Below are 15,120 nucleotides of genomic sequence, written 5' to 3' on the forward strand. Positions count from 1 at the left end.
ACTATGTTTCAAGTGATGGCATCTTGCAATTATGGGAAGAAAATTCATTAACTGATTGACAATCAACATATGCGTATGTTAATCAGTTATTTCTTTATCAGCATGTGCGTATGTTAGCACATTTCTATAAACATAGATGGTGTGCATGTGTCACGTGAGTGGGGAGCTCGAGACGAGCGCACGCGTCACGTGAGCCTTCTGCACCAATCCCTGAGGCGATCTGAGGTCAAGTGACCAGGGAGTGGCGCTGACGAGGGGAGTAGCGCAGGCCCGAGGAGCAGCAGCAGCAACAATAACAACAATCACCGTCAACATTACCACGACGTTAACATCAACTCTACAAACATCGCTCTTCCCCCCCTCACTCCTCTCCTTCCACTCTTCTTCACCCTCCTCGTCTCCGCCGGCGCCATGTACTGCTGCGTGCCGCGCGTCGAGGACCGATTCGATGAGGTCGGCGCCAAATATGCGGTGAGTTCCACGGGCTCCTCGCTCCCTCCTCCCTCCCTTGGCGCCGAGTCCTCGCTGGGATCGAGCCCGGCGGGCGTGGAGTTAATCCGGCTGCGCCGCGTCTCTTCCGCAGGTGTTCGTGGTTCACATTAACGGGGTCCTGCACTGCCGAGTGCGATACAGCCAGCTCCACGGGCTCCACGAGCTGGTGAGCGCCTCTCGACCCTCACTCTCCTCACGCACCCTTCAGTCACCGGGAGCAGTGTTTCTGCCAATGCTGTACATGTGGAATATAAACGGCCGAGGGGACCGAAGGCCCGGAAAACTTTCCAAGTCGATTCCCGTCTCTGACTCGCTCCGTTTGAAAGTTTCCTTGTTGTTTGTCGTTCAGCTGCGGCGAGTGTATGGGACCCGGGAGCCACCATTCCCTCCCAAGCGGCTCTTCGCGCTCTCTGACGCGCAGACCGAGGAGCGACGGAGACAAATCGAGCAATACCTGCAGTGCAGTGCGTGACAACACGGGGAACCCTCACACTAACCACCACACCACACTCTTATCCACACCCCCACACTTTCCTCCACACGCTCATCCGCACTCACCACCACATTCTCATCCACGCTCCAATCCACGCTCTCCCCACAACACTCATCCACACTTCTCACCACCCCACCACACTCATACACACTCCCCACAAAACTCATCCAAACTCCCCACAACACTGCCCATCTCCCCACCACACACTTACCCGCACTCTCCCCACACACCCAACCACACTATTCCATACTCCCTACCACATTCTTATCCACACTCCAATGCATACACCCAACCACACTCGTACACATTCCCCACCTTCCAACCACACTCGTATCCACACCCCCACACTTCCGACGACATTGTCATCCACACCCCCTACACTTGCCACCACACTCCCCACCACACGTTACAACGCTGTGGGTGATCACGATATAATTTTCTCCGATACCAAGGTTCTTTGCAAACCCACGGGTTTTTATCAGAGATTTGTTCACGAGGTAATTCAGATCTACAGACACAATTTCAACCGAGAAGATGGGTTCAAATTAAGCAGCCATTGGAAAGATGTTCTAAATCGAACTAAACATTAAACTAATTTTCAATGGTACAGTATATTTTTCAAGTAGTGGTACCCCAAACTTTCGCAGCTCTTAAAAATTCCCCTTTCACACCATCAATAGGTAAACTCCCCCCCCCCCGCGCCAAACGGCAAGTCCACCCGCACGTACACCACCTCTATGCGAAGTCGGCCAATCAAATGCTAATTTTTATGCTAATTCCTTTGTCAAGACACCTTGTTTCCTCGCACACAGCTTAAAGGTCCGCGGTCTGAGCGTGGCTGTGTTTCACTCCAGCGCTGTCCTCGAGACAGCCTGATCCCTTCACCTGATGAAGGCCGCTTGTGTTGTGGCCGAAACGTCGTGATTTTTGTTGTTTTATTTTTTACCTACGTGACTTTACCGAATAGAACCAAAGAGTACTAAACCACTGCCCAGAACCCGGCACGACACTCTGGCAATAATCCCTGTGATGGTCCTCCACTGTTTTGCTGTCAGCACGCGTTCTTAACGACATCACAGCCATTCGTGCTTGAAATTCCGGTCACACGCACGGCACTGGGCATCACAATGTTGAAGCAGAGACATGCTTGTGCTTCTGCCTAGCCACAAGAGCATGTGTCTGCATTGTGTGTTTACAGTCAGCCAGGATGAGGAGATGTCAAAGAGTGAATTGGTCACCTCTTTCCTTCGAAAAGCACAGCAGGTAAGTGTCAATAAAGCTTCACTGGTGCTATTTAACTACACAACTACGTCATCCCCTAGTTTCCTCATTTGTGAACCACACACTCATTTGTAGCTGTGTCCACCAAATGCAATAACTGGAGCCCGAGTACAGAACAAATGTGTAAAACCAACCAGGCAGCGATTTGCGTCGGCTCCCAAATTGAGAAGTGTAGAACCCCCAGATCATGGGACCTCCCTTGCCAGTATCAAAATAGAATAGGTTTTGCTCTTTCTGGCAATAAAACAGGTGTTAAGATGTTAAAACACCAAACTGAAACCTTTTTTTAGGAATCATGTCTACTCTGAAGAAAGCTGTCTCTAGTGTGGACCAATCAGTTTCAAAGACAATGCATATACTACCAGAGCAAGTTTTTGTTCACCTTGAGTATATGCGGTTAATGCAACATGATTGCTTGCAAAAGGTTTCAGTTTGATGTTTTAACATCTTAACAAAACTGTTTTATTGCCAGAAAGGGTCAAACCTATTATTATTTAGAACCCCCAGAGTCCGTGTCCCAGCTGTATCAAAAACAACAACGTGTGTCAGTGGTCACTAGGGATTACGTCATCGTCCCAATGTACCAGCAGCCAATCAGCTGCCAGGAAAACCCAATGCAATATGGTTGCTGTGGCATAAAGTCCCCATACACGATGGCCAATGTGACGTCTTGCCACCATGCCGCTCAGCCGGTCCGAGGTTGCCTATTTGTTATTGATGTTTTTTTAAGTGTGTGAGTACATATGTGTAATTGTTAGTGTGTTACTTTGCATTGGAATGTGTGTGTGAGCGTTTATTATGTGCCTGCAGACCTTAAAGGTTGCTCACTAACAGGTTCTTAAAAGGTGACATGTGGGATCTTCTGTTTATAACAACGCATGTCTGTGTGGGGAGAGTATTTATGATTGTGCATGCGTGTGAGTTTTTGTGTGAGAGAGTGGCTATATGCATGGCTCTGGGTGTGTATTTGTGACTGATTTTGTGTCTGCGTGTACATATGTGATATTTTGTGTTTGTGAGAGTGCTCGTCTGTGAATGTGAGTCATGACGGACTTAAACGTTGTTCCCAACCGCCCTTTAGTTCTCTTACATTTACGCTATTCCATTGCCTCAGCAGCTCTCCCGCTATATTTTTCACCTGATGATGATTGCTTGTGTTGCGATCGAAACGTCATGATATTGTTATTATTTTTCTATCTACGTGGTTTTACTGAAAGGCCCAAATAATATGAATTCCATTGTAGTGGCACAGAATTGGGACACATCTTGGCCTAGGTAATTTATAAAATGGTGTCAGTCGTTCGGTACTCGGGCCCCTGGCCCCTTCAATGTGTCACAGTTTGGTGTATGTACTCTTTGCCGAGTTCAAATAATATGAACGTTTCTTGAAAAGTTGGGTTAATATTTCTTAACACTGAAAAATGCAGCTATTCAACTCGTTAAGCTTAAATGTTATGGCTTCTGTAAAAATAGCCATGTCGAGTACTGCTCAACTTAAGCTTGTATATTCAAATAAAACTGGATTATCAGTGACATTTTATGTGCCCATTAGAGGAAGTAGAACGCTGCTGAGGGAATTAAAGTACAGAAGGAATTTATAAAGCAGTTCCGTGTGCATGTGCGATGGAGTATGTGAAAAATGTAGTCTGCACTACAATAATTAAAACCACGTTTGATTCTTGGCAAATAATTTGACCTTAACCTTTGCTGAGCTGACTCTTCCTAAATTAAGTCCTGTGATGTAGTGTGTAAACAATAGCACTTGGTATAGCACATGATTGTATTTCACAACTTACCACCATGCCCTTACGTATCATGTCAGCCTAAATATTCGGCACGTAATGATGTCAGATGTATAAAGTAGATTGTTATGCTCATACATGCATTTCATCGTAAGTAAAAATATGTTATTGATGAAAATGATATACTAATGTTTTTTTTCAGCTAATGGAGTAAAAATATACAAAAAAGGCAACAAGAAATAAAAATAAGACATGATCAAAATGAGACAGATGAATCAGTCCTTGATAAAATCACAACACATGAATTTCTGGAAGGATTTAAGTAATTTTCAGGAATTTATTTTTAAAATTTGGACCATTACACAGCACATGTGGCCTCTATCCTGAATAATGTCATTGTATCTTTAATGCCTACTATGAAGCTGAAAATGCGTATTTATTGTAATACACCCATGGTGTTACCCAGGTCAGCTGTGGGTCTCAAACCAGGAACAGAAAGTGCACTACCACTTGGTCATGTCACCGCACCATGCTATGTGACCATGTATGCTGGCCTTAAAAAGTGGTTTGCTATGATAGGCAACTCGACAATCTTTTGTGTGTTCTTGCGTGCGTGTTCATATGTGAGAACAGGATACTTGGGAGGTGCACGAAGCACAAGTTGAGGTGCATGTGGTATTACCAAGTGGAGAGACTTCACCTGTAGTCATCCCCAACACTTCCCCTACGCACAGCGTGCTGCAGGTTGGCATGAGGAGCCATCGCCACCACAGTTGTGGGAGTAGCCCTGTTTCCTCTGAAGTGTATGTATATTGAACTTATTTTGCACCATATGTTGCCATCTGTGCGGGAAGTGATATTAAGCACTGAACTGAGTCATGTCTGTTTCACATCCCATCCCCCATTCCCTCTTTTGTATCTCTACCCAATGTTCAATCCATATACCCATAAATCCCTTAACTTGTTCCTTACTGGTTTTTTTGCATTTCTAAATGGTAGCCCTTGTGTTTGTTATACCATGTAACCAATTCAGCTTAAAACATGTTAACTGTGGTAGGTATATTTCAACTAACTTTGTGTTCGCTTTTATATGTGTCGTGGTAGCGGAAAAAAAGTAGTTTTTGGAAATCCTTAACAGCACATAGCCACCCGTGAGAACTTCACTAAAAGACACCACATAACTATTTGTAGTGTCTATTAACAATTATATTATGAGAACAAGGTGCTTACTCAGCCATATATAGGAGTGCTTTGCTCCACATCTCATTATATCATTCCTTCAGAGTTGTAGGTAACTGACTTGAGTTTTAGCAAACTAGTCATGATTTAGTTATAACATTTATCACTGTCCACAATGTTTTTGGTCCTGGGTCAGTGCATATGGGGACTGCACTTGGCCTAACATTGGTGCCTGAAGCATTGTATGAACATCTGGACTGGAGAGACACCATACCTGATGTGCCTTGATTTCCTGAAGTGATTTCCAAGAGGACCTGCTTTTTCCTTCTTTGGTTCTTTCGGACCTGCTTTAGCAGCCTGTAAGGGACCACCAGGGTGTTTCTGCCTGTGTGAGTGTGCAGGCTGTTGGTGTAGCTGTAGGGATACCAGATGATCTGCTTCCCAATTTTGGTCTCTTTTTGGGACACGCGGAGGGGGAAAGGCAGCTAACATGTATGATGTCACACTTGCACACACATGCATATAAACTTGTATGCATGACACTGTTTAAAAAAAAATTACAATACAAAAAACACTGAAACTGCAGAAACACTGCCTCGTAACATTTTTGCAAAATGATTATGAAAACGGGGCCAATGCATGTACATTGCTGCTCATGTAGTCAATACTCATTGTATTTTCAATATTTATTTTTATTTGTGCTGCTTTAATGGAGGAGCTCTTGAATAATTTAAGGGGGTAGATTGGTTAAAGTTTGAATTATGGCTAGAACCTTGGCTCTGGTGTTGCATTAAAATAATGGATATTAGTGACAGCTACTTTTGGGTGGTCCTTTTTACTATGTATAACTGGCTTCAGATTAACCTTTGTCACTGTCTTGCAGCTGCTCCATGGCTTCAGATTAACCTTTGTCACTGTCTTGCAGCTGCTCCAGGCAGTATTATTTCTATGGGAGTCCTATGATGTCAGTGGTGGTCGTCCCCATTCCTCAATTGCAGTGCTATCCTTTACAGTGGTGCGGCGGCTGCAGGAGTTTGAGTTGCCTTTTGTATCCGTGATCAGCTCGCCCATCAAAGGATCCTGCCTGTTCCTTCGCACCAGGTGGGGTGGTGTCTCTCCTTGTCTTCTCATCTTGTGTTTCTATGGTTAGGTTAAATTCGTGACTATTTGCATACAACCTGTGTAATATTGAAATTTTAACGCGTTATGTCTATGTCATAGCCAACAAGCTGGTTAGACTGGTTTTTATTTTCCTATTCATGTAAGAGTAACCTATAACTGTTGATGTATGCCATGTGTGACGCAGCAGAGTATTTTGCACATTCCACACATTGCATTTCACAATGTGGTAGTTTCAAATACCATTCAGTATCACCCACCATCATGGAAAGGCCAGTATTTTGACAAATCAATAACCTGCGTCTTTAGTGTGTTCAACCCTGGCCAGACCTACCAAAAAATCCTGAAACATGGTTAAACAATCCTGATAAACTAAACCCTGACCAAGCTCACCTAATCAATCTAAACCTTGGATAAACCCTGCTAAGTGAGCTGTGTGCTGGTTATGTTAACTATGTGTGTGTGTGTATATATATAGCTACCTGGACAGGGAATTGGACAAGTTCGTGATGGCTGATGCTGTAGGGCTCAAGCTTCTTTACCAACAGGTGAACCTCATTAATATGATAGACTGAGTGACTATAATTTACAGAAAAAGAATTGTATTATAGATTTAAGCTGTTGGTGACAGTTGTGATGTGGACAACAATGTGTTGCATTGCTAGGCCGTAGCTGATATTAAACGAGGCTGGTGTGAAGTTGATGCTGCACAGAAACAGAAACTTGCCGAGTTGCACAAGCATGGCACATTCGAGGAGGTAAGACACGTCCATCCTTCATCTCTCATCCCTGCCCTATTCTATTTGATGGACTTAAAGCTTGACCGGCTTGTGACCGTTTCACCTTTCTCACTTGCAACGAGGTTGAGGCAATAGCTAAGCACAAAGGGTGCTGTGCCGTGCGTGTGCAGTTTTTGCGAGTGGCGCAGTCGCTTCCGCAGTACGGCTGTGTGCGCCTGGACAAGTGTGAGTGCGACTGGCCTGAACCAGACAGCCGGGCTGCGGTGCGTGCCGGTGGTGGAGTTCTGGCTTGCCGCTCCACTCGCCCCGGTGGCCAGGGGACCACAGAGGAGGGTACCTTCAGGGTGACGCGCATTCGCAGCTGGACCGTCACCAGCCGGGTGGGTGAGCACACGTGCATTCACTGAGTGTACATGCCCATTGGATTTGGGCATGGGCATATACATTCATGCACATGTATGCTCAGGTGCATGTGTTTACGCATGCAACTGAGAGTTTGTCTGCTGATTTATTTTATTAATATTCTCTACAACGACGCTAATGATTAATTTGAGCTTGTCTAAAGTAGGTGATGACTGTTGGCAAGTTTATCTGCTGCTCCAGTCTTCACGCAAACTTGACGTGAAGCATGCGGGATACATTGCAGCACTCTCGGTTTTGCATTGCAACTGATCTTGCTGCTATGAATGCTGTGGCACAGATCTTGGTAAGTGGTGAGGAAGGTGGTGGAACAGAGGGGGGCTCTGGCAGTGTTCTGGAACTGGCCTTCGAGTACCTGGTGCGACCCGATACACTCCGTTGGATCAAGCTACGCACGCAGCAGGTGACCCACACCTGGGTTGGGTGTCACATTGCATAATAGCCTGGTCTTCCTTCAGATCGCCTCTCCCACTGCAACCATATTCAGAAGTTTGGGTTTTGCAAATAATTACCATCAGCCAAGGAAACAAACAACGTAAGAAGTATTTCCTTTATGAGCATTAATAGTTTTTGCCTAATGAAAAACCTTTATGCAAGTACAGTACTGTGATAATATTGTTACTGTTGGTTATAGTCACAGGCCAACCATACTGGTGGTGCGATCCATATTTACCACATGTTTTATGTGTGTGTGGGATGTATGCGTGCGTGTATTTCAGGCCATTGCACTCAGCCTGTGCTTACAAACCATGGTGAATGAGATCCTGCAGCAGCGAGCCGGGCGAGACAAGGAGAAGATGAGTTCAGGAGCAGCATCGGACAGCACCCAGGTGACCCTGCTGCTGCCTGGTCTAGTGTCAAGTGGAGGATGGCTGGTTTAGATGTCTCGTGAAAGGTTCCTGGTATCGATGTCTAGTGGAGGGTATCGTGTTGTTGCAGATATCTGTGAATGGAGCCAAAGACCCAAAGGTTAATGGAGAGCACGCCCTCATCAGACCAGCTCCGGTGAGGCTCGTGTGTCTTGGTTTGTGCCGTCCAGCTGTGGGGAGCAGTAGCGTAGTGGTTAGTGCACCCCACTACAAACCCAGCGACGGAATTTCCAATCCTGCTCACAACCAATAACAGTGAGAAATATCTAAATTGGTCCTGGTCTTCCCCCTGGTTGACCCAGATAATGAGCTGATCTGGAGTGCAAACATCAGCACTGTGGAAACAGGCTGCCGGGCATGGTACTGACCGCCCACCCCCTCATGTGCCGTGTTGGCCTTCATAGATGCTATCTAACAGCACTTGCCCCAATGGTCAATTAAGGCTATAGGAGAGATCTTTTTCTTTGCCATTCAACTTATAAATAAAAGACATGCCTGCTAGTATGAACCGTATATGGATTTAATGGAAATATATTTTTATTGGAACAGGTAGAACTGTTGTATGTAAAGTTTAGCACATTTGTTTGAGCTCACAGTCCAATTAGTGGCAAGATCTGGCTACATTGGAGATTTTTTTTAATCTATTTTGTATGATATTGTGATTATAATGTCCATGAGAGTTATGCTGCCTCTAACACCTGACATACCCACACGATGTGGATGTATGTTGAATTTATTTCGCACCTTACATAGCCAACCATGCTAATCGGAGGTCCAGAAAGCATACTGTCAAAGAGCCCAAACATTGATTTTGGTGAAAGGATTACTGCAGGTGATTTTGCAAGAATTATAACCCAAGATCCAGCGAACGTCTTATGTTTTCATTCTATTTGGCTCCATGTGCCAATTACAGTCTGCCTCACAACTGCCATTATCATTTTGGCCTTGACGCTGCCGACTGATAAACATGTGGTACCAGGCTGGAGAACTACACAGATCATTGCTAGTGCAGTAAACTCAAGCCCATGTACACACCTCATTATTGCTTGAGAAGACAAATGACCTGTTATGTAAACTGTTCCTGATTTGCTGTTGAGGCAGACAGTAATGTTCTAAAAAATATGTGCTTGTGCATGTGCTGTTGATCAGAGCAAACATATGGACTCCTCCTTGGGACTTTCACTCAGGCTGCCGGGAATCAAGAAAGCTGACAACGTGCACAGCAATGACGCATTTGAGGGTATAGGGGAAGAGGACCTTTAGCCACGTGACCTAGCCTGTGATCTTCGGCGTGGGCCCTCTAGGGTAACAGATGCAAGCACTAAGCGCTGACTTCTCGTCAGCATTTACTTTGTTAAAATAATCATTGTTTTCATGTTTTTTTAATCCAAAAGCTGCCTTTACGCAAACGAGAACATATCTGTTGAACTCCTTGTTGTGCTGTGAGTTGTGGTCTTAAGAGGGGCTTCCTGAACGTGTGAAGAGCTTGAATTGCCCGTGGACAGAAAAAGACAATTTGAAGACTTGTGAGCACTTAGCAAATGCATTGTGTGCTCACTGTTAGAGAGGAAGTTACAACAGTAGGCAGTGTGACTTCCATTTGAGTTTAACACAAAGGAGTGTCCTGGACACATTTCTTGTGTAATTTTCACTACATTACAAGCATCTTCCATCATGCATGAATGTTGTGCTGAAATTTTGGAATTGATTGGAAACTTCCAGCAAATTGGAAGTGGTGCACTGTAATTGAACCTGTAGGCCTCTGAGCAGGCATTGATGTCTTAATGCCCATTAAAGCCTCGTGTTTTTGCAGAGTGGGATAGGTTGGGGATTTAGCGCAAATGCTCCCTAGATTCTTCCCTACAAGGTTTACACACGTTTCATTGACATTCCTCTTCTAGATCCTGTGCAAGTGCTCTTAACAGCAAAAATTGACACAGGTGAATGGATGAATGCCTGTGCCCACTGGTGCCTTAATCACACTGAGTAGTGCTAGCTCCAACTTAACTATTTTGATGTTGGTTATTAATGAAAGATGCATTTTGTAATAGAAATTCACCATTATAGCTATACCAAATAAAGCATTTCAATAGCATGTCGAGTGCTGTCTTGTATGCGTTGTTTGCGCTACTGATGGAGGACTCAAAAGTAGAATGATATACATAAAATGACGGGAATGGAATCGTTTACCCAAACAAGGATTCTTTTCAATGACAAGTTATCTGAAACATTTCATAGCGGGATGCTACATTTGCAGTAATGCCCAGACAGATATGTCACAGGGAGATGGGAAATATGATTGGAGACTGTCATTGAGTTTCATGGCTATTGCTTTTCTCGAGGACTCTGGAACCTCTTTCTCACAAACAGCATTTGGACGATTGAGAATTACTAGTTCTGACTTTTGTGCAGCTGTTTCAACAGGTGCTCTTTTTTGAGCCCGTTGTAACTTGGCTTTGTTGAACATCCATCTACTGGTTTGATATTTCCCTTAGTTCCTTATCAATGTGGATTCATGGGGAGCGGTGGCTCTGGTTAGCGAAATGTGCTACGTACCCAGCGACCCATGTTCGATTCCCACTCGGCCAACGCCTGTGACGATTATCTGAATCAGTCGTGGGCCTCCCCTAGGTTTACTCTGCCTCAAATAAGTACCTGGTGCTCTATGTATGTGTAATGTAGCTCTCAGAGACACCGTCTTGTTTGGTTATATGTATATTGTGAATCAAGTCCATCGACTTACTGATAACTTAACGAGTAACCGCGAGTGACTATATACACCTAGGTATCTTTTGTGACTCTCCATGACACTCCCTGTGTAGCTGACTGGCTACACAGGAGCGGACACGTAGTCGTCATGGAGACAGCATAACTCTAGCCTTCCAAGACTACAAGGTGCCCAAACCAACAGCAGCCCAGAGCCCTGTTCCACGCCGGCTTTTGTCCCCTTCACGACCCTGCCACGCCCCTTTTCCCGAACACTCCCTGCACCTGGCCCTGTCTGTCTCTGTCTCAATTACTATTTACGACCATGTCGATCTCGTGCTTATCCTCACGCGACCCTGTCAATGCCTGTCGCGTCAATCATTATTAACGACCACTTAGGTCCCATATTACCCTTACGTGACCCTGTCTGTTCCCATCACATCAATTAGTAACCACGGCCACGGGGAGTCGTACTGTCCTTACATATGTACATCTTTCACACTATATGTAGCCAACCGGGCTAATCAGAGGTGCTGTGTAAACATCGCCACTTGGTAGACAAATGCGGTCGGCGTGGTGCTTGCCATCCACTCTGTATACAGTGCCGGCCTTCGTAGATGCTAGCTAACAGCACTTGCCCCAAAAGTCCGTCATGGCTATATGAGGAATCTTTGTCTATACCACCACCATCTAATTTGGCTGGATCCAGGATGATGGGTAAAAGTATTGAATGCATTCTTTTTATCTGCACTTTCGGAAATTTGTGTGGTGACTTGCTTTTCTTTTTTGTCCTATTAACAAATGCAGCATTTGCTTTGGTCGTTCTTCCATTTAGATTAAAAGCAAGAATGGTCATTTTAAGAGGTTGAGATTAATCGTTCAAGGCCGAGTGTTTATCCTTTCACGACCTTTCACCTAAGCACTTGAATGTACAGTGAGGGAAAAAAGTATTTGATCCCCTGCTGATTTTGTACGTTTGCCCACTGACAAAGAAGTGATCAGTCTTTAATTTTAAAGGTAGGTTTATTTGAACAGTGAGAGACAGAATAACAACAAAATTCAGAAAAACGCATGTCAAAAATGTTATAAATTGATTTGCATTTTAGAGGGAAATAAGAATTTGACCCCTCTGCAAAACATGACTTAGTACTTGGTGTCAAAACCCTTGTTGGCAATCACAGAGGTCAGACGTTTCTTGTAGTTGGCCACCAGGTTTGCACACATCTCAGGAGGGATTTTGTTCCACTCCTCTTTGCAGATCTCCAAGTCATTAAGGTTTCGAGGCTGACGTTTGGCAACTCGAACCTTCAGCTTCCACAGAATTTCTATGGGATTAAGGTCTGGAGACTGGCTAGGCCACTCCAGGACCTTAATGTGCTTCTTCTTGAGCTACTCCTTTGTTGCCTTGGCCGTGTGCTTTGGGTCATTGTCATGCTGGAATACCCATCCACGACCCATTTTCAATGCCCTGGCTGAGGGAAGGAGGTTCTCACCCAAGATTTGACGGTACATGGCCCCGTCCATCGTCCCTTTGATGCGGTGAAGTTGTCCTGTCCCCTTAGCAGAAAAACACCCCCAAAGCATAATGTTTCCACCTCCATGTTTGACGGTGGGATGGTGTTCTTGGGGTCATAGGCAGCATTCCTCCTCCAAACAAACACGGCGCGTTGAGTTGATGCCAAAGAGCTCCATTTTGGTCTCATCTGACCACAACACTTTCACCCAGTTGTCCTCTGAATCATTCAGATGTTCATTGGAAAACTTCAGACGGGCATGTATATGTGCCTTCTTGAGCAGGGGGACCTTGCGGGCGCTGCAGGATTTCAGTCCTTCACGGTGTGTGTTACCAATTGTTTTCTTGGTGACAATGGTCCCAGCTGCCTTGAGATAATTGATAAGATCCTCCCATGTAGTTCTGAGCTGATTCCTCACCGTTCTCATGATCATTGCAAATCCATGAGGTGAGATCTTGCATGGAGCCCCAGGCCAAGGGAGATTGACAGTTCTTTTGTGTTTCTTCCATTTGCGAATAATTGCACCAACTGTTGTCACCTTCTCACCAAGCTGCTTGGCAATGGTCTTGTAGCCCATTCCAGCCTTGTGTAGGTCTACAATATTGTCCCTGCCATCCTTGGAGAGCTCTTTGGTCTTGGCCATGGTGGAGAGTTTGGAATTTGATTGATTGATTGCTTCTGTGGACAGGTGTCTTTTATACAGGTAACAAGCTGAGATTAGGAGCACTCCCTTTAAGAGTGTGTTCCTAATCTCAGCTCGTTACCTGTATAAAAGACACCTGGGAGCCAGAAATCTTTCTGATTGAGAGGGGGTCAAATACTTATTTCCCTCATTAAAATGCAAATCAATTTATAACATTTTTGACATGCGTTTTTCTGGATTTTTTTGTTGTCTCTCACTGTTCAAATAAACCTACCATTAAAATTTTAGACTTATCATTTCTTTGTCAGTGGGCAAACGTACGAAATCAGCAGGGGATCAAATATTTTTTTCCCTCACTGTATGTGTAGTGAGACCAATTGAGTCGCAGACGTTCTTCAGAGGCAACACATTTATTCACAACACGTATATATGAAAGGAGTAACTGCCCCTTTACTAGATACAGCCTAGGGTGGTGACCACCCAGCTAACTACACTACACACAGGAGTTACAGCTACGATGGACCGGACCCTCACTCGGGTGATGGCCACGTGTTGGTGCCTCTTCAGACGTAGGACGTGGAGCTTCCAGCTTGTAGAACGAAGCGACCCCAATCCCTCTCAGGGACCCACCTCATATCCTCCCGGGTCGAAGCCGGCTCCGCCCTCGGCCCCACCCACCTTCGCGAGCGTTCCAGCTCCCTCTCGATCCCTCTCAAGAGCTCTCCCCGGACATGTAATCACCCCCTAGCTCCCCCCACCTGGGTGCCTCTGTCGACACTCCGGATCATGTGCCTGCAGGGTCAACCAGAGTGCCATGGCCCGGGGCAATGCTGTCCCCGGGCTGACACTCTCCTGCTCCCCCCTGTGGGAGCCCGCACTGCATGCCATGTGTGGTGCCTACGCTATCCCAGCGCACACCAAGCCCCGCTAAGGCGGGTACTACACCCACCTACGGGGTGTACGCGATGACGGTGCATCGCACACCGTGCTCTGCTAGAGCCGGCCTTACTCAGCAACACACACGATGCTGTCCGCGACATAAATACATCGCACTCCACAGCCCTCCCGGGCCGGCACCCCACAGTGACATCCCCAATGTCACTACATATGGGATACAAATAGGTTTAGACCTAACCTGATCAATCGTTTATTCAGTGCAATTTAAGTCCATTGTGATCTGTACACCATTCGGATATTTAAATCCCCGTCATCCTTGGCTCTGCCTTTCTGTGCTGGCACATCCTGTCGATCCAGGTGCGGCTTACTATTATCAGGCTCGTGAGGTAGCATTTGGGACACAATTCTAACTTAATGTGGAATACAAATACATGAGCTGGCCCAGAACCCCATGCTGAATTGCACAGTGATGTCTCCAATGTGCCCTGGTAGTGCATTGCCATTCACTATTTTCACCTATTCTCATCACATTGTACTGAAGTGATGGATATAAATGTCGTGATAAGTTTGAAACAATTGTAAAACTTACAGTATGCTCATTAACATGGAAATGGACAATTAAATCCTCTAAACTGGACAACTTAGTCAATTATATAAAAAAATATATACTAGCGGGAAGTACCCAGCATTGCCCGGGTCAAAATAATATTTCAAACTTACTTTAAAAATCTAATAGCAGTGCATACTGACTGTGGTGGTACCTGCTATGATTACAGCAGTGCATACCGACTGTGGTGGTACCTGCTATCACTGCAGTCGTACATGCTGACTCTATCGCAGTATTTATCGACTTTATAGCACAAAGTACTCACCTGACAAAGTGGCGTGGTGAGGCCTAGTCCCGTGAAGAGCCTCCGGCCTCGCCTAGATTGTCCAGCCAGCCAAGGTGGAACCTTGGCAGGCTGGGGCTGGGCTGCTACCCCTAGCCCCCCCTACCCCCCTAGCCACAATCGCTCCGGCCGCTC

The 15,120-nt window shown here is 45.5% G+C and overlaps 1 protein-coding gene across 1 annotated transcript; it reads left to right on the forward strand.

Moving 5' to 3' along the window:
• Positions 1 to 198: 198 nt before the first annotated feature.
• Positions 199 to 10,430, forward strand: LOC116945096 (sorting nexin-17). Its single transcript, XM_032959203.2, has 14 exons — positions 199 to 471; positions 584 to 658; positions 842 to 956; positions 2,184 to 2,248; positions 4,642 to 4,752; positions 5,589 to 5,679; positions 6,201 to 6,288; positions 6,785 to 6,854; positions 6,972 to 7,064; positions 7,217 to 7,426; positions 7,747 to 7,869; positions 8,186 to 8,296; positions 8,406 to 8,471; positions 9,485 to 10,430. Exons 1-14 carry the CDS (start codon positions 412 to 414, stop codon positions 9,596 to 9,598), a joined length of 1,392 nt encoding a protein of 463 aa, XP_032815094.1. The 5' UTR covers positions 199 to 411; the 3' UTR covers positions 9,599 to 10,430.
• Positions 10,431 to 15,120: the final 4,690 nt, after the last annotated feature.

This window comes from Petromyzon marinus, chromosome 23 (assembly GCF_048934315.1).
Source record: "Petromyzon marinus isolate PM22_M1 ecotype Great Lakes invasive population chromosome 23, UKy_Petmar_22M1.pri1.0, whole genome shotgun sequence".
NCBI lineage: Eukaryota > Metazoa > Chordata > Hyperoartia > Petromyzontiformes > Petromyzontidae > Petromyzon > Petromyzon marinus.

Excerpts from the sequence above, each read along its gene's own strand:
- LOC116945096 (XM_032959203.2), top strand. The coding sequence starts at position 412 with ATGTACTGCTGCGTGCCGCGCGTCGAGGACCGATTCGATGAGGTCGGC. Across the intron at positions 659-841 it reads TCCACGGGCTCCACGAGCTG|CTGCGGCGAGTGTATGGGAC; the intron begins GTGAGCGCCTCT and ends TTTGTCGTTCAG. Across the intron at positions 8,472-9,484 it reads CCCTCATCAGACCAGCTCCG|AGCAAACATATGGACTCCTC; the intron begins GTGAGGCTCGTG and ends GCTGTTGATCAG.